The 18435-nt window shown below is 49.3% G+C and overlaps 1 protein-coding gene across 1 annotated transcript; it reads left to right on the top strand.

The window, feature by feature from the left end:
- Positions 1 to 7035: 7035 nt before the first annotated feature.
- Positions 7036 to 17968, top strand: DENR (density regulated re-initiation and release factor). Its single transcript, XM_054594069.1, has 8 exons — positions 7036 to 7159; positions 7875 to 7989; positions 11623 to 11642; positions 12556 to 12640; positions 13128 to 13211; positions 15096 to 15212; positions 16054 to 16193; positions 16301 to 17968. Exons 2-8 carry the CDS (start codon positions 7884 to 7886, stop codon positions 16343 to 16345), a joined length of 597 nt encoding a protein of 198 aa, XP_054450044.1. The 5' UTR covers positions 7036 to 7159; positions 7875 to 7883; the 3' UTR covers positions 16346 to 17968.
- The last annotated feature ends 467 nt before the right edge of the window (positions 17969 to 18435 follow it).

The raw sequence follows: 18435 nt of genomic DNA, 5'->3' as shown, positions 1-18435 counted from the left end.
CAGACGAGCCATTGCCCAGGGCTGGAGACGGGGCCCTCTGCGGAGTTGGACTAAGCAAAGGCTGGTTCCACTGCAAAAGTTACAAAGGGCCTGCCCCGTCGCAATCAAATTGTATCATCTTTGTAAATTGATCGCCCTTTTACATTAAATACTGATAGGCCTCTTGCGGCAGAACAGGTTGTGTCCCTGTCGGTCCTGCGTGGCAAGAAGAGCAAACGACCTGCCTTTTGGAGAAACGGAACAGGTTGGTTTTCACGAAGCTCGGCCACGCCCGCTCCGCCCCTATCCTCGCAGTCGCTTGCCTTCTCCCTCTGAGCAGGGCTTCTGGGATAGAGAACGCAGATGCCGGGGCGCTTTCATGCTCTATGTGTCGTCCCAGCATCCCTGTGCCCCTCTTTGGGCATCAACCCCCTGATTTCCCTTGGTGACCCATCGATCCCTAAGGTTTGACCGTCTCTGAGGTTTGAGAGACTTTACCTTCATCCCGCCTCTAGCAACGGGCACGTGACCCGGCCCGGCAAATCAGAGCATCCCAGCCCCGCGGCCGCTGTGACTGGCTCGGGATGGGCACGGGCTCTGAAGGCTAAGGATTTACGCGTCTTAGTCCGCCCGAGCTGCTCCAGCAAAATACCGTAGACTCGGCGGCTTCTAAACAGCCGAAGTTTATTTCGCACAGCTCTGCAGGCTGGGGAGTCCGAGATGGAGGTGCCAGCAGCTTCACTGTCTGCTGAGACCCCGCTGCCTGCCGGCCGTCTGCTTGCTGGGTCCTCCCCGCAGCAGGGGAAGGGAGCCCCCGCGTGCCTCCTTCGGGAGGGTCCTAATCCCGCCAGTCACCTCCCGCGGCCCCGCCTGCTAATACCATCACACTAGGGGGCAGGATTCCAAACTCTGAAGCCTGAGGGGACGCACACGTTCAGTCCGTGGCGGCAGGTGCTAACCCGAGAGGTGTGCTGAGACCATCGGAAAAGATCGCCTCTCTTCTGGGATTGCTCAACTGGTAGAAAATAACCGGCGTCGTTTGGGACTATGATGAAAAAAATAGGGAAGAAGCCACGAGTTGAAAAAAGTAGTTTCCTTCCTGAGAAATTTTTAATTTGAAATAACTTCAGGCATACAGAAAAGCTGAAAAGAATATACAAAGTTAGCTCCGTACATTGACCCAGAACTACCAAGCATAAGCGCTTTTCACATTTGCCGGAATGTAATATTTTCATCAACTTAATACAGTTCATTAAAAAAAAAAAAGTTTAATAAAGCAGTTGGAACATCCAAGAGAAGGCTGCCCCTCTTGCGCTCCAGAAAGCAACCCTTTAAGGACACCCATCCCTTCAGGAGAGAACAGTGACAAAACTCTCCCCTCAGACAAAGAATGAACGATTTTAATTTAGACCAGAGCTCACACGTGGATTGTTGGCTTCGAAGGTGGCTCACGTAGCCCGGGGTGCAGGGAGCCCCATTCCCTTAGTGGTCCTCGCGCATAGCCCACGGGTGTCCCCACCCCCTGGCATGTTGATTTCAGCATCATGTATGGCATGTGTCTGGTAATTTATTGCTACTATGGAAGTCCTAGAGTTTCAAGTGTCATTTACATCCACAGCTGAAACAGGTGGTTAGCCCAGACATGTTTCTCTTTGGGCCAGGCCTTGTTCTGAGAACTTTGAAATGCTTTCTTAAGTAGGAGAGAGAGGAATGAAATGACAGCCCATTAATTGATTTATTTTTATTTAAAGATTTTATTTCTTTTTTTTAAAGACTTTATTTATTTATTTTTTAGAGGGGAAAGGAGGGAGAGAGGGAAACATCCTTGTGTGGTTGCTTCTCGCACGCCCCCTACTGGGGACCTGGCTGGCAACTCAGGCCTGTGCCCTGACCAGGAATTGGATGGGCAGCCTTTCAGTTTGCGGGGCGACGCCCAACCCACGGAGCCACACCACTCAGGGCATGACAGCCCATTCAATCTGCCGTCGTCCATGACAACCGACCTTACATAGGCATTGTCATTAGTTGTGAAAAGTATAAATTATTGTCACGGTTTTCACCCTTGCAGCGCTTGGAGGTTTCGTCAAGCTGCAGATTTGCTTAGGAGACTGCGCTCTGCAAGGCCGTGCCATCCGCTGTGTGTGTCGTAACGGGGGACGTGGGGGCACCCTGGGCTCGCACAGGCTTCCCCGCCCCTCTGCGAGCGCTGCCCAAGCCTGGCCCCTGTGTCCACCAGAACTGATCCGAAAGTGACACTCCAGTGAGAGCTGGCTTAAACTACAATGGGAGTTTGTCGACTTTTATAATTGGAAGGCCCAGGGTTCGAGCTGGCCCTAGACGTGCTGAGGGCAGGGGTCCAAGTTCCCCAGCTCTCAGCTCTGCTTTTCTTCCTGTTGACTTTCTTCTCAGGCCGCTCGGTGGCAGGGTGGCTGCCAGCATCCTCTGAGACGCAAGTCCGCTGGAAAGAGCCTCTTTCCTAGAAGCTTCCTCCGAGTTTGCTGGGATTCACGCTCACCAATCTACGCTTGAATCGAGCCATCATTGCCACGCACAGGACACCAGGCGCTGGCTGTCTCAGGCCCGAGTCATGTGGCTCGCCGCTGGACCAGGGTTTTGGAGGCACAGCCAGAACACACGGGCAATGGATGTGGGAAAGACGAGCCCTTCCAACCCCAGATGGACCCGCTACAGGGACGGGATGCTAGAAAGGCAGTCCACAGACGTCTTCTCCGCCTCGGGGGAGCGTCTTGAAAATGCCCAGAAGGAACCAGATGGAATAGATTGTGTGGCTAAGGGCCAACCCATCCCCAAGACAGGGAAAAACGCACCCCACAGTTCTTAAGAAAATAGATCACGTAATGACAAGGTGCCACATGCGGGGAGGAGCCACTTCTGTTTCCAGGAACCAGGGAAACTCATTTTTTTTTTGCTAGAAGACTTCTCAGAAAGAGAGTGACAGAGTGTGGCTTCTGAATGGCAGGTCTTGCGACACTGCTTCCTCATTGTCCTTCACTTCTGACCCCTTCCTTCAGATCTGCTTTGCTGGACTACAGGTTTCCGCTGGTTGTAAAGGAAATACCTGATTTCCTGGTAGGATCATTCAGATGCATCCTGTAGTATAACAGAAAACAACGCTAATGCACTTAGTTAAACCAGATGGCGGAGGCAGGTGTGTGTGTGCGCGCGTGCGCGCGCGCAGGCTGTTTGATTTTCACAGTAGGAAGTCCCAGAAGCGAGGCAGGCAAGAGCTGACATGGTGACTCAACAATGCTGTCAGGGATGCAGGCTATTTGTACGTTCCAGTCCCTAATCCTTAGCATATGGACCTTTGTTCTCAGGTTAGGCCACTCCTGCTGCAAGATGGCGGTCGGGAAGGAGGGAGCCAGGGCTCTGGTTTTTAAATGTGAGGTCTTGCCTTTTTATGTGAAAAGCGTTAAATATATATATGTGTATATGACTGATTTTAGAGAGGGAGGAAGAGAGAGAGACATAGAGAAAGAGACACAGAGAGAGAGAAGCAGCGGCCGCTTGCTTCCTGTGCCCCGGTGACAGGGATGGACTGCAGCCCTTTGGTGTGTGGACGACACCCCAATCCACTGAGCTCCGCGGCCAGGGCTTACATAGTAAGTTTTTAAAAGAATAAAAGCACGACTCTTATCCAATTATAAAATGAATGTGTCAAAGTTTATTTCCCACGGTAATTAACAAGGAAATCAATAAGATGTTAAAACCAAATCAAAAGAGAATCGCGGCGCTTCCAGGCACAGTTAGTTGAGTTTCTATGGACAACAGCCAATTGCGTGACTATCAATCTTTCCTACAACTTACAAAATTGTAAAACAGTTCAAAGACAATGAATGATGGCGATGACGCCTAAGCCGGGACACCCAGGGTTCTTTCTGTTGTCCCTTTGAAAACCCTTCACAGTGCCTCCTGATGGAAAGCATCAGACTGCATCCCTTAGCTACCTTTGCTGCAAGGGATGCTGGGAAATTCGGTCTCTTTTGCTGGACACCTGCCGTCTCAAGTGCAACGGGATTCTGTTGGTAAGGAAGTCTGCCTCCCCTGTACGCCCACCTGATGTGTTAAGGGCACTAGATTATTTACTAATTTTTTAAAAGTTTATTGTATTTTACTCCATTACCATTTATCTTCCTTATTCCTTCTCCCCCCTCCGCTGCCCCCCACCATTTAATAATCTTAGCCCATGTGAGCATGCGGATGGCTGGAGTAGACATTTGCTGTCTCTGGTACATTAGTATCCCTTCCTCCTCTGGTCGTGCTGCCTCAAGTGTCCTTTGAGCTGTCCCCTATCCCCACTCTCCAAACCCAGTTGCAAAGGCGGGCTCTCCACTCAGGTCTTGTCTAGTTATGGTGATCGATTTAGGGACGGACAAGACTAGAGCCAGGCCGGTCAGATTCAGCATTGGGATGTTAGTTGGGACAAAACTATAATTTATACTAGAAAATTAGTGATACTTAAGTCTGAAAGATATTGTCCATTCTCTGACAATGCTTGGTGTACAAGTGGATTCTCTGTTCTTGGCAATAACTCAGCTGCCTCTCAAAGAGTCTGGCTTCCTGGTGAGAAACCCGCATGATGCCTCCTTAGTACATTGTTCCCCCTTTAGAGCCAGGGAGCTGCCGGGCTGTGGCGGGTGTTCGGGAGCGCGGTCTGGGTGTGAATGCCACAGTGTCCCGCCGAGGCTGTGCAGAAAACAGAGCCCCGGGGAAGCATGGAAAGCAGAGAAGTTCACTCAGGGGAATGAGAAACTAAACAGGAGCAGCTGAGGCAGCTCAGGGATTAGGAGCAGCAAGCAGCCATCACCGCCCCTAGGCTATAGACAGAGAGGGCGCTGTGTTACAGGAATGCCCCACCGATGCGAAGAGAACCCGCTCCTTACTGCAAGCCACGCTGTGTGAAAGGGTGGGTGGGTGGGAGAGGGGCAGCTCCCGCGGCTGCCTCCGTTGGCCGAACCCAGCCGGATGGAAGCTCTGGAACAAGGAAGCCTGGGAATACAGTCTATACCCACCGGCGCCCTCTTCCCTGCAAAGCAGAGTAGGACAAGAGTTAGGAATGGAATTGAAGACATTGGGTCTACCATGCGGGACCGGCCACCTCTCCCTGTGTCATCGCATCTACAGTGACACTGATGATAAGATGCGCCCTTATATTGTACACCACTAAGAAAGAAAAATCCTTGGCCTGGTAGCTCAGTTGGTTAGAGCATCGTCCCAATATGCCAAGGGTTGCGGGTTTGGTATTTCTCTCTCTCTCCTCCTCTCAAATCAATCAATAAATATTTTTTAAAAAGAAAGAAAAACGCTGCCAGTTGATGATACAATGCTCAGGTTCCATCCATTGCGATGCATTTGGTTTTGAGAGATATTAAAATATGAAAAATGTGTATCTTAAAATCAATTGAACACACTATTATCAGTGTGATCTTAAATATATGTGAACTTAATTCATCTCCACCTTCGGGCTTCGAGTTTTTAAAAACATTATTTTATTTATTTATTTTTTATTTAATCTTTATTGTGTATTTTCCCATTACCATTTAGTCCCCTTATAAACCACTTTCCCGTAGCAATGGGCTTTGATTTTACAATATAGAAATTAGAGATAGTAATACCTAGCTTATATCAGCAACCATGTGTAAAACTGTTTAATGATAGGAAGTACTTTGTCTCTTGGTCACTGGATGCCTGGTGCCTAGCACAGTGTCAGAGCACAGTGGGAACCCAAGAAAGTTTTGTGGAATGAATCACCCTGGACTCTGTACCCCCAAAAGAGCAGGTTCTTGGCACATCGTGGGAGGTGGGTGTCAATAAATGGAAGCTATACCCTGGCTGGTGTTGCTCAGTGGTTTGAGCGCTGGCCTGTGAACTGAAAGATCATCCTTGGATTCCCAGTCAGGGCATACGCCTGGGTTGCAGGCCAGGTCCCCTGTTGGGGGTGAGCAATTGATGTTTCTCTCCCTCCCCTTCTCCCGCATTTCCCCTCTCTCTAAAACTAAATAAAAATCTTTTAAAAAATAAGTGGAAGCTATTATTATTGGAGTTGGAAACTATTATTGGAATCAAACGTGTGCTTGGGAACAAGATCTTCTTTCAAAGATGTCACCTACTAGGGACTCTTTGGTGAGGAGGAAAAGGACTCTTACCAAAGAAAGATACCAGAGTGGAGGTCACAGTCTGGTGGAAGACATTATGCCAGACGGAGTCATGAGCAAACAGAGTAAGTTCTGAGCAAAAAAATTTAAGGAGGTGGTGGTGGCAGTCGCGAATGTAGTTGGCAGTGAAGGAGGGGAATGGTGGAGGATTAAGGAAAACAAAAAAGAACGCCCCCCACTCCCTGCCCTGAACACATTTCTGTCCAAATCTTTCCCTAATCGTCACAGCCCTACAAATGTTGTAGTGTTGCTCCCACATCATGAATGGGACTTAGGAGCAAAACTAACACACCCGAGTGTGGGTCCGTCTCCTAGGCTTCACTGCCCTGCACGGAAGCCCTGGGTTGAGATCAGTTCCAAAGTACAACACATGCAAGGACAGATGAACACGGAGAAGGTGATGAAAATGTCGTGAGGGTGGTGAGATTGTGGGAGACGAGAAAAACCTAAATAGCGCTGGCATTATCTTTTTAAGAGTAACTCTGTTAATGTAGGAACAGGGTTGAACGACACGAAACGCTTTTTCCAGCCGCGATCTCCCCGCGGGTGTCTGACTGATCCATCGGGCTTGAGATCAGTCAGGACTCCGGGATACACCCCAGACTCCGGGACAGAGCTCCTGGCTCATTATCCTGGGGTCCCAGCAGATTCCGACGCACGTTTCCGCGGTTCCAATCAGCCCCACCTCGGCGCGCTCAAAACCGCCCGCCACCCGACTTCTCCCGCGGTTAACGAGCACCGCCTACTGGCCGTCAGACTCTTTGCCGTTTGGCCCCGCCCCCGAACGGACGCGCATGCTCCCCATTTCCTCTCCGCCTACCTGGCTTCTCGCGACAGCCACCCAGCGGCGGTCTGAGTCTCGCGATAAAGGCTCATTGTCTCGCGGGACCGCGCCGGCAGACGGGCTCTCGGGTGGCCCTTGCCGGAGAAGAGGAGTTGCATGTGTCGCTTGAGCTGGCGGTAGTGGCGGGAGCGGAGGCGTCGGCGGCTGTACGACCGCCTGGGTAACGACCCCTCGCGCTTTTCCCGCTTCGGAGAAATTTGTGTAGATAACGTGGGGAGAGCCGAGGTGCTGCCCGGCGGAAGGGGGCCGGGCCGGGCGTCACCACATCCCCGCCCACATGGGCCCCGCAGGTGCCCCCGGCTTTGCCCCTTCGCGTCGGACCTCCCCTCTCACACCGGGGCCGCTCTTGCCACCCCCGTGCCACGACTTCTTGCCCCTTCCCGGCTCTCCTGCCCCAGCTTCTCTGCCGAGACTCGGCGCCCCCGGCCCATCCCGCTGCCATCCCCTTTCCTGACCCTGCCCTCCGGGCCTCCGGCGGCCCACCCCTTCTTGGTCGGTTCTTTTCCTCCACCTGTTTTGTGGCTTTTCTCTCCTGCTGCAGTGTGCACCCCTCCATACCGCCCCAGACCTCTTGCCTTGTCCCCGCCGAAGTTGTCCTCCCCATCCTTCTCCCCCATTAGTTCCTCTTTTGCTAGCGCCCCCCGCGCCCGTTCACCCGCCTCCCTGTAGACCTGATCCAGGGTGTGGCCTCAGTCGCTCCTGTGTTGTAGATCCTCCCGGCGGCTTGTATCCCTCACTTCACCACCGAGGGGAAGCCGACTTGGGTCGGGGGTGGGGGGGGGCTGGAGGGGAGGAGGCGAGAGCGGCCCCGAATGGTGCTTCCCGGGCCTCTTGGTCCGGAGCGGTGAAGCGGTGACCCTTTTCCCTGCCCGCAGGTGTGTGAGATGGCCGCTGACATTTCCGAAGCCGGGGGGCAGGACTGCAAAGGCGACACCAGGAGCAACACCAAGTTAGACGCAGATTACCCGCTGCGAGTCCTTTACTGCGGAGGCAAGTGGTGCAGGGCGCGAGTGGCCTTTTCCTCACTGTGTCCCTGTGCCTTGCGATAAAGGTTCCGCGCTGGGTCCTCGCGAGCCGTTTTCAGCTGGCTGTCACTTGGTGGGTCCTTCCCTGGGGAGGGGGCGATGGGCGAAGAGGCTTGCTGCTTGTCCGGGAGAAGCTCAGGGTCCAGTGGAAGAGAGATGGGCAAATAGGTGTCTCGGCCCACGGCCGCGGGCTGGTCCGGCTGTTGAAGGAGGGCTTCTTAGAAGACAGTCGCGGGGTCTTGAGGCGTGACAAGAAGCGTGGAAGAGAAGCCCGGGCGTGTCTGGAGACGGCGCAGCTTTGTGTTGACGTATTTAACTTTTGGCCGGTCCCCACGTCTGCATTAGCACATTGTGCTAGAATTTCCTCTAGGACAGGGCGGGCGTCCCCGATGGGCAGTGGGACAGTCTTGGGAAAGCGTTCTTGGTTTGATTAAAAACATGCAAGAGTAGCTTGAATCAGCATTTTATAAAACCCTTTGACTATTTTCTCTTGTTTTTGCTACAGAACATTTGTGAAGTGTAAATGCTCTTATTTTCTTAGCGCCCCAGAAAGTTTCAGGAAACTTTGAAGGTACAAGAGAGTAAGTGAGGAAGGAAATATTAATTTTTTTAAGTGAGTGTTTTTGACCACTTAGGTGCCCAGCAATATTTTCGGCACTGGGGACTCCTCAGGAAACAGGTCAGCGAGGGCCTTGTTCTCGGGACCGCGCATTCTTGTGCGTGGACTGGAGACCTCACCTGGAGACCAGGTGCTGTGCAAGCAGAGGCCATGCGCTGAGCTCAGCAGTCGTAGCGGCACGTCCTTTATCCAGGACTTTTGATATTAAAAATAGTATCAGATACCTCAGCGAGAGAGTGAGCAGGGGAGCTCTTCATAGGGTTGATTGAGTCCTGTAGCAGTATGGGTTCTCTTTGGTTGTATCGTTTGCCTTGGGGGTCACACACCAGCGTCACCAGCCACAGAGCCCTGGGCACGTGACCTAATTCACTGAGGGCTGGAGGTGCGCTTGTTGAGGTCTGTGAAGCGAAGCGGGTGCGGGCCTCTCAAGTCGGATGGCTGTGCAGTATGAAGCTTCTGGTGCAGCGGCTAACACAAGAGCATAGTGCAACAAGTGCTAACTATTACTGTTATTATTAGAAAAGTATCCTAGTGTAGTGAAGAGCGGTGTCCTGCTTCATCAAATCTGAGACTGCGTATTTTATAAGATGTACCATTATTTTAGGTTCCACTGAGAAAGAAAAAATGGTCAGATTGACATAACGTAATTACAAGGTCATCCCTATAAAAATGGAAAAAACACCCACAGAAATCCTTAGAACTGGATTTATGAACTGGACTTAGAAATATGGTGTATGAAAGCCACCCTGTTCAGGGGCCTGTGTCTCTCCTGAAGCGGCTTTTGAACAACTGCAGTAGATAGGCCATCTGCCTCATGATTATTTCTGTTGAGAAAAGTTTATTTTCCTTTCACTCCCTAGCTTGGTTCACTGTGCCGTCCACTGGGATGGGAGGACAGTGCTACTTTTTCCTTGAGGGCATTAAGGTCCAGTTGTAGCAAGTGTTTAAGGAATGTTAAATGTTAAATGAGTTGGTACTGACTAGAACTGTGACTTCGGAGCTCAGGAAAGGGAGGGATCTCTGTTCAGAGGGAAGCAGGGAAATTTCCAAAGAAGCGGGAAACCCTAGGGAACAGGTAGACCTTGCAGGGAAAGGTGTAGGACTTCGTAAGGGTGATACGGTGGCGAGAGGTGGTACGGTGTCCGCGGGGGAGAGGCTGGTCGGAGCAGGGCGCTGGCGCGAGCCCGGGAGAGACGAGGGCGGCGAGGCGGGCGTGCCCCCGGGAGGACGGCTGCCTTTAGCTTTGAGACTTCCGACCGAAGTCATTCTGAGTAGGGTCCTGGCTTGGCCATTTACTCCTTGTGTGGCCTCGGCCAATCCCCGCATTTATGAAATGGGTAGCCGCAGAGGCTCCTTCAGAGGGCTGCTGCGAAGGGTGAGGGAGCACGACGCTCCCGGAGGCGCCCCCTCCTCGTGCCGCCCCGTCGGGCAGAGGGCCTCCGGGTGGGACTTCGGAGGGGCCCGACGTTCAGACTAGAGCAGGGCGTTTCACGGGTGATGGGCACTTTGTTCTTCGCGCTGTGTTACAGCAGCAGGACATACTGTCAGGCGCCCCACTTCGTGATGTGAGGTCGCAAGGTGGCCGTGAGATCTTTGCCTTGAACAGCTAGTTTACAAATAGTAAGTGATCTGTGGCAGAAAATTGATTTTAAAAGCAAATAACAGTGAACTCAGAAGACTTGTCCAGGTTTTTTCACTGTGTTAAAATGTCCTGAACTGAGCATAGTTTGAAATGGTGGGCCGAGTTTTAAAGCTTTAGTTAATTTGCTATAATGATACTTAACTTGTAATTATATACTGCAAGTATGGCTGAATATTTGTTCCTACTAGTATTTGAACTTGAACTGTGAGGGTGCCTAACCAGGGAGAGCTTCGGTAAACTGGAGCTGCAGAGACACCTGTTTTCTTCTGCCACATACCACCACGGTCATCGGATGAGCTGCTCAGCCTCTTTTATTGGGCTTCCTCTTTAACACGAGGAGGCGGATCACTGTCGCCGGGCGGGCACACGGCTGCGGCCGGTGTGTGCCGTGTGCTCTGTGGCAGTGGTGAGGGGCGTGAGCCTCAGAAGCAGGCCCGGCTTCAGGTCCTGCTCTGCTAAGCAGGGGCGAGGGGCTTACTTACTCTAAGTCTCACTTTTTCCCCCTGTATCTGACAGATATGACACTTCCTAGCTTTGTAGGGTTGTGATGACGAAACATAATCACGGATAATAAAAAGCACAGCAAAGTGCCTGACGTAATAGGTGCCCAGCACACGGGGACCGCTGCGGTTGGTAGGGTGTGCCTGCCTCGCCCTCGCACGCTTCAGGGTGCTGGGCCCGCCGACCTCCACGCTTCGCCTGCGAAATAAAGGCGAACGAAGCAGTTGACGCAGTGATGGAATTACTGTTAACATTGGGGACCATTCGAGTCCTCTGGTCCGTTAGCCCGTGTGAGCCAGACAATGACAAGGTTGAGACAGCATCCCTTCCGGCTTTGCAGTTTCTTCATCTTATGTAGCATCATAGGAAAAAGAAAAGGAAAAGTGTATTGCCAAGAAATGGTAGCTGAGTGCTACTGAAGTTTACAAATGTGTTGGTATGAATAAAAAGTAGTGGCTTTTTTGACAAAGCTGTTAAATACCCGGCTCCATTCAGGTGGTTATTTAGGGAGACGTTCCCATTTTCGCTTAGTGTCAGACCCGCCGAAGCGGTGGCCGTGAAACGTGAAGGCGGGCGGGCGAGGCCGGGGCCGGACGTTCACCGACTCCAGGGGGCGCTCCTCCTAGATCAGAGAGACTGGGTCTCCATTAAGCACGCGCGTTCTACCTTAGAAAGGTGGGCTCGATGGGTGGCATCTGAAAAGTACAGAAAAAGTGCAGGAAAAAGTAGAAATGAGGCATTTTATCAAGTTTAAAGTGAAAGTCATGATGAGTGCTGTATGTGTATATGTATATATATTTAAATTTCTTAATTTTTTTTTCTCTCCATTTCCCCAGTCTGTTCATTACCAACAGAGGTAAGTTCTTTAAACATTCTTTAACTTCTGCATTTGAGGTCGTTGATTTTATGGCTAGCTTGAGAACTTATTTTTCATTTTTTTTTTAAAGATTGTATTTATTTATCTTTAGAAAGAGAGGAGGGAGGGAGAAGGAGGAGAGAAACATCCATGTGAGAGAGAAACATGGATCAGTTGCTGTGCACGCCCCCAACCAGGGGCCTGGCCCGCAACCCAGGCGTGTGCCCTGACCAGGAATTGAACCAGCAGCCTCGGTTGACAGGCCGACGCTCAGTCCACTGAGCCATGCCAACCAGGGCTTATTTTTCATTTTCTATCATTTGATACTAGATTTTCAATCTTTATAGAGAAATTGGGTTTAGAATATTTTTATGGTCTTACAGTTTTGTTTTCTTTAGATTTTGAGTCTTACTTGTACACCTTTTGGACTTGTCTCTCCAGTTTGGATTTTTATAGGGAACTCATGAGTAGTCAGTCAGCTAATAAAACAAAGAGTAACGCTAAAGCTGAAATGTAGCATGCAAGCAGGGGAACACAGGCGTTATGTGTGAGACTTTTGGTAATGAGCTGCTCAGTCAGGCTCTGGGCAGGCCATGAAAGTAATGAGACACCATGTGCCCAGAGCAGGAAGCAGACGTGCTTGTTTCTGAGCGTTCATTCCCTTTTCTCGTGGCCCTTCTGTTTGACGGAGAAGGAACAGATCACAGCCGCGAGGCAGTGCCTCGTCCCTTTCAGTTTCTTGCTCCTTCGGGGGCCTTCCCTGGTGAATACAGGTTTCTGGAGATGAGACGGCAGGCGAGAGTAGCTGGTTTTATTCTTCATGTAGCAAGTACAGGGAATGATTTTAGATGAAAATATATTGGTTGACTGAAAATGTTTTGTTGTAACTCACCTTGTTCTTTGTCTCCCCCAGTACTGTGAATATATGCCTGATGTTGCTAAATGTAGACAGTGGTTAGAGAAGAACTTTCCCAATGAGTTTGCAAAACTCACTGTAGGTATGAACTTTTTTTCTTTCATTAAAGCTTACATACCTGAGACAAATGCACATACGGTGGGGCGGGACCCCTCAGGCCTGGTGTCACAGGCGGTCTGCGTGGGCGGCCCTGGGAGGCCTGCCCGGGGCGGATGTGACCTGAGGAGCGGGCGGGCGCCCTTCTGATCGGACGGGCTTCCCATTAGCGAGACGGGCCTGTTTAGGTGCCCGGCACTCCTGCGGGGTTCTGCGTGTTCCGTGCTCCTTCCATGTGGCTAAAACATTGTCAGCACATATCGAAGACTTTGTTTTGTCTTCTGTCACCATACACTTACCATGCGGATTTCAGGATTAGATTTGATAGCAATCTAGCATTATAATCCTGTGCTTTGTAAATGCCACGCTCAGTTGTTGGTAAAATTACCTACGTGTGTGGTTGCTCAAAGGCGATTTCTTTTAACATCAGTAGGAAGTGATGTTAATGTTTTGGATTTCGTTTTTACATCTAGAAAACTCACCCAAACAAGAAGCTGGAATTAGTGAAGGTCAAGGAACAGCAGGGGAAGAGGAAGAGAAGAAAAAACAAAAGAGAGGTGAGGCCTAAATCCGTGATTGGAGGGACACGAACCCACTCCCCTTAGCCAGAAGAAGCCAGTCATGAAGGCCTTTCCAGAGCGCGGCCGCCGCCCGTTCCCGCGGGTCCACGTGTGGCCACTGGGGGCAGAGTCGCGCTGTCCGCCGTGTGGCAGTGTTTGGGCTCCGGCGGTAAAGCAGACCTGAGGACACAGGCTGTCTTTGCCATGTGCCCGTAGTCGGCAGCCAGCCAACTCGCTGATGATTTGAAAACTTTGTATAAAATTTTTCTCATTACTTCTGACAGCTCGGTTGAATTTCTTACTGGTGTTGCATATGCCTGTCTGTCTGTCCTAAGAGTAAGTCCTTCTGCTCTGGATCCTGTCCCTGCCTGTTTCTTCTTCCTTCCTTCTCCCCTGTGACCCCAATTAGTCTGTAAGTATTTTCAGGACTTTCATCTTTTAAAAAATGTCCCTGGAGCCCGTGTCTTCCTTTGCCTTATCCCTCTGCTTCGCCTCTTGGCCAGGCCTCTTCAACAGGACGAGGCGCACACTCCTCGCTGTTCTGCCGCCGCGCTCCCTGCCCAGCCTGTCCTGTCCTGACTTTCGTGCCACTGGACGCCCTCGGGTAGGGTCCCCAGAGGCCGGGTGATTGCTCAGCTCAGAAGGAGAGCGTTTGAGCACTCCCCTCTCGAGGTGTTGTACTTGCTTGGTTCTGTGACATTCTTTTTCATTCTGTCACTTCTCCCCAGTCTGCCCTGCAGACTTCTCATCGCCCTCCTGTCTCTCGGGAATGGGTGTTTCCCCGGACGCTGCCCCCTGGCTGTGCCTTTCCGCACCTTCTCCTTGGGTGCTCGTTGTCCAGGCTGGGAACCGCCGCCACCCCTCGCTGCCCGCGTCTCTGGGCCGGAAGTGGGCGTGGTGCCGCAGGGGCCGCCCTCCCAAAGCCACGCCTTCCGTTTTCTCTGTTTGGGTCGATGACGGCACAGGTCAGCCCGTCTTCTGAGCCAGGAATCTGCGGCCTGTCTTAGGGTCTCTTTTTGTCCCTTTTAGTGGGTTCTAAGTTCTGTTACTTTGCTTGCTTACTTACACTCCGTTCTGTACCGAGAGCTGCCATTGGGATAGCTTAGATTTCGATCGTTTCTGCCTGGGCTCATGCAGGAGCCCCTCAGTGCCTGTCCGCCCTGCTGCCCGCAGACCCGCCCTCCGCACTGTAGGGCGGCCCCGATGAGACGTCATCCGGTGACTTCATTCCTGCTCCGTCATTCAGGGGCATGTCTCCGCATCCCTGTAAAGTCGAACAGCAGAGCTTGGTGTGCTCTTCCTTTCACGGCTGGTATGGGGTCCTGCGTTTTTCTGGCTTCCTCTGCTGCGTATCCGTAAGCGTCCTTTATCAAGACGGGTGCAGTTCTCACATACAGTGCCTTTTCTCATGCCTGCACTTGCTCCCTTTTCCTGGAACGTCCTTTCTTAAACTTAAACTCCTCCAGCCTGGACAGCCCCTTACCCCGAGGGAGCTCCAGTGCGGCTTCTGCCGGGAAGCCCGTTCGGCCCTTGAGGGGCGGAGCGGGCCGTCCCCCGCGACGTGCCGCGGTCTGGCGTCCTGTGCCGGCGGCCCCCGAGGGCCGTGGCGGCTCGGCTCTCTGGGTCTCGCTTCGCTGGCCGAGGGTCCTCGGAGCGCAGGGGCTGTGTGTCGTTCGTCCCATGTCCTCAGCTCGGCGTTTGGCGTGCGTCACATTCTTACTGAAAGGAGACTCATGCATGTGTTCGTTAGTTTTGCATTAGGGAAAGATACTTTAGGAATTTCTAATGGGTGCTTTTCGAAAACAACGGGTGTAGAGACCGCACTCTCTGACTAGACTACAGGGGAGACACTAAAGCTGCGCTCTCTCTTCATAAATCAAGGTGGAAGGGGTCAAATAAAACAAAAAAAGAAGACTGTGCCGCAGAAGGTTACAATAGCCAAAATTCCCAGAGCAAAGAAGAAATACGTAACAAGGGTGTGTGGCCTTGCAACTTTTGGTGAGTTTAATCTTAAGTATGTTTAAAATGTGTGAAGTATATGTATTTTTTTCTCTCTCTTTAAAAATATGGTATGAACATTTCACAGGTCTCTTTTTAGCTTCAAAATCAAATTTTGAAGAAATGTTACTATTTTTTGCAGAGGGGAATGTTTAACTTTTTCCTTTCCAGAATTTCTGCACAGACACAGTTTATGTAGAATGAGGAGGGTGAGAAAGGGTCCCCTTGGAGGCCCCCCAGGGCCGCGGCCCTGGCCCGGCAGGCCTGCAGGCAGAGGGCGCGTGCGGCTCGCCCCGCAGGGACTGACGGCGGAGGGGGAGGGGAGGCGGGCGGCGCGGCGCAGGCTTGCTCAGCGCCCGTCGGCGCCTGGGCCTTGCCCGAATTGTGGAAGTGGGTGGAATTGTGGACCGCGGTCCCTTGGTGGGACAGCACAGACTGCAAAGCAGTCACCGGGCCACATGATAGATACTGGGTTTGTTTCTCTGCTGTAAGGTTTTTTTGTTTTTTGTTTTGTTTTTAAGGGGTAAACAAAAGAACTTCATTGTACTCAGAAGAGCGTATGTAATGGAATTGTGTTACTGGATTTATTTTGGTTTTACTCTATGAGTCATGAATACTGTGGGTCATGCTTTTTTTATGTACTGCAGTTTTATTTGACTTTGAACCTTTGAATTTGTAAGACCTCTGTGTGTAGTAGTAGCTATTGCTCTGAAAGGAATATGAGACCCATTAGCGCGATCTGTCTTAAGGATTTAAAATGCAGGTCAAATTTCAAAATGGAAAGCTGTCTTTGACATACAATTCTAATTACAGTCTTGCTGTTTTTTCCTTAAAATAACAGAAATTGATCTGAAAGAAGCACAAAGATTTTTTGCTCAAAAGTTCTCCTGTGGCGCCTCAGTGACAGGGGAGGACGAGATCATCATTCAGGGAGACTTCACGGACGACATCATCGACGTCATTCAGGAGAAGTGGCCAGAGGTGCGTATGTGGGCTGTATCCATCCACAGGGAGAAGTTTTCAAAGCTGGTTGCTTCCCTGTTATTTGATACCACAACTCATAAAATGTAATTATTCGTGTTTTATAGGTGGATGATGATAGCATTGAAGATCTTGGCGAAGTGAAGAAGTGATTTTGAAAATTTGTCTGTATTTAATGGTCTGAACTGAGAGTTGATACAGCCAAAGGGGGAGAGGCCTTTTGAAAAAAAAAAAAATTATTTATCCTACAGTCAAACTGTAGGCTCCCCTCGCCCCGGCGTCTTCACTGTTCTGTGCGAGGCTGCTTGTTTTTTTTATTGCCAAAGTCTAATTAACAGGGGAGACTGTCATGCTTATGCATGAAATAGAATTTAGTCAAATAAAACTTTTTGGTCACTTGGTACTGACTTCTCTTTCTCTCTTTTAAACTTTTTATTTTTGGAAAAACACTGTAGACTTTTTGTGGGAAGTTTATCTGTTTTTTCTTAATGGTCATGATTTAATCAAATCATGATTCAAAACTGAATAATGTTTTAAAGAACTTTAATTTGGCTTCATCACCAGTAATAACTATCTCCTTGCTTCTTTGGTGTGTTAGTTGTGAGATGCTTGAGCATCTGATAGATTTGTGGGTGAATTGGCTTCATTGTTACCAACCAAGTCCACTATGTGGGCACATCTGCATCCTGTTGGTAGGAGCTGTTCAAGCTATTCTGGATGTTATTTGGTGAAGTATATTAAAAGCCTTAACACCATCTGCACTGTTTGACCCCTTAAGCCACTTCTTCGACATTACCCTAAAGATGTAAGTTTTGTGTTCATCACGATGTTGCTCATCAAAAAAATTGCAAATGATATAAATGAACAGTCGGGAGATGGTTAAAGAAACAATGGCGCCTTATGTGGCAGAATATCATGCATTGTTCTGAGTGGAAGGCCACTCACAGAGGCTGAGTTCTGGTTCTGGCCATGCATTATGATGTGAAATTCTGCTAACCAGTTGCAGGTATTACAAACCCACGCTCAATATATTGTCTGGGAAATAGCAATTGAAACATGTTTTCCTCACAAGAGAAACTGATCATTTTACTGAACGCACTAAATGAATTTAAACTTTGTTTTTATAAAGGTCTTAAGTCAGGTGCTGCAAACTGAAAAGAAGACTCACGGTGTCTCAAGCACTCCAGATGCCTGCGGAAGTTTAGAACCTGTTGGTGGTTGCCATTGCAAATTACAATCTGGAATGAATGTTTTTTTAAATAATTAAAATCTTAGAATGTGTAGTAAAGATGTAAATTTTAAAGAAATTCTGCATTAACTGTGAATTTTACTAAATATTATTATCTGATAAAGCAAATGTATCCATCGAGACCATTTGGTACGTGTTACGTATGCTGTTGGTGCTGGGAGATGCCTGTGTGCCTGTATCGACACATGGGACTTCATGTAAAGATTCTTAATGTTCGCAGTTCTGGGCAAATGCAGTTTCAATCCATAAATAGCCCCCAGTGGGTGTCACTGCAGAAAAATGCAGGATTAAATCGTCCTTGTGTATAACACGTGTGAATCTCTTTTCTTTGACCTGAATTTAAATTGCAGCGTAGTTTAATCTCTTATTAAAATGTACTAACGGAACAAGGATTGACTTTAATTCATACATTCTTTTTATGTGTGTTTTATGGAATGTTTTGACAGTTTAGTATTTTTAGCAAAAAGAATACTAATCCTTAAACAGCCTAATCTCATAATATGTGTAAGAGATTTGCCATGACTAAGAGGGCAACTTCATATATAAATACAGTTTGGTATGTAGTTTTTATTCATTAAAGAAATAGGTGCTGATAGTGATTTTAAATATCTTTTTAGTTATTACATAGAAGCCTCAGTAAATCAGCTGTTGCTTATGATGTAAGGAGTAAATCCATGGTAGCTTTCTCACTTTTAGTTAAAAATTACTATAGATAATTCTACCTTTTAGATCCTATCTTAGTTTTTTTTTAACAAACCTATTTACTAGATTACTTAGGAAATAGGTAAGAATAAGTCTGTTTAGCTCATGAGTTTGAATTAGACTGTAAAATCAGATGCAGCATTTACAGCTTTCAGAAAACATATCATTGAAAAGTTTTGTTTTCTCTTTAAACATTTTGTTTTCAAGAAAACCTGTGGGAATGAACTTAAAATGCTGAGATTGTTGATCTGCAGCCAGTCATAACACTCCTCTCGTCGTGCAACTAACCTT

Source organism: Pteronotus mesoamericanus, unplaced genomic scaffold, assembly GCF_021234165.1.
Source record: "Pteronotus mesoamericanus isolate MK-2021 breed Mesoamerican mustached bat unplaced genomic scaffold, CSHL_Meso_final scaffold_507, whole genome shotgun sequence".
In the NCBI taxonomy this organism is placed as follows: Eukaryota; Metazoa; Chordata; class Mammalia; order Chiroptera; family Mormoopidae; genus Pteronotus; species Pteronotus mesoamericanus.
This window is presented reverse-complemented; position numbering and strand designations above follow the sequence as displayed.

Coding starts and splice junctions, on each gene's coding strand:
- DENR (XM_054594069.1), top strand. CDS start 7,884: ATGGCCGCTGACATTTCCGAAGCCGGGGGGCAGGACTGCAAAGGCGAC. Junction 11,643..12,555: donor TCTGTTCATTACCAACAGAG/GTAAGTTCTTTA, acceptor TGTCTCCCCCAG/TACTGTGAATATATGCCTGA. Junction 12,641..13,127: donor GTTTGCAAAACTCACTGTAG/GTATGAACTTTT, acceptor TTTTACATCTAG/AAAACTCACCCAAACAAGAA.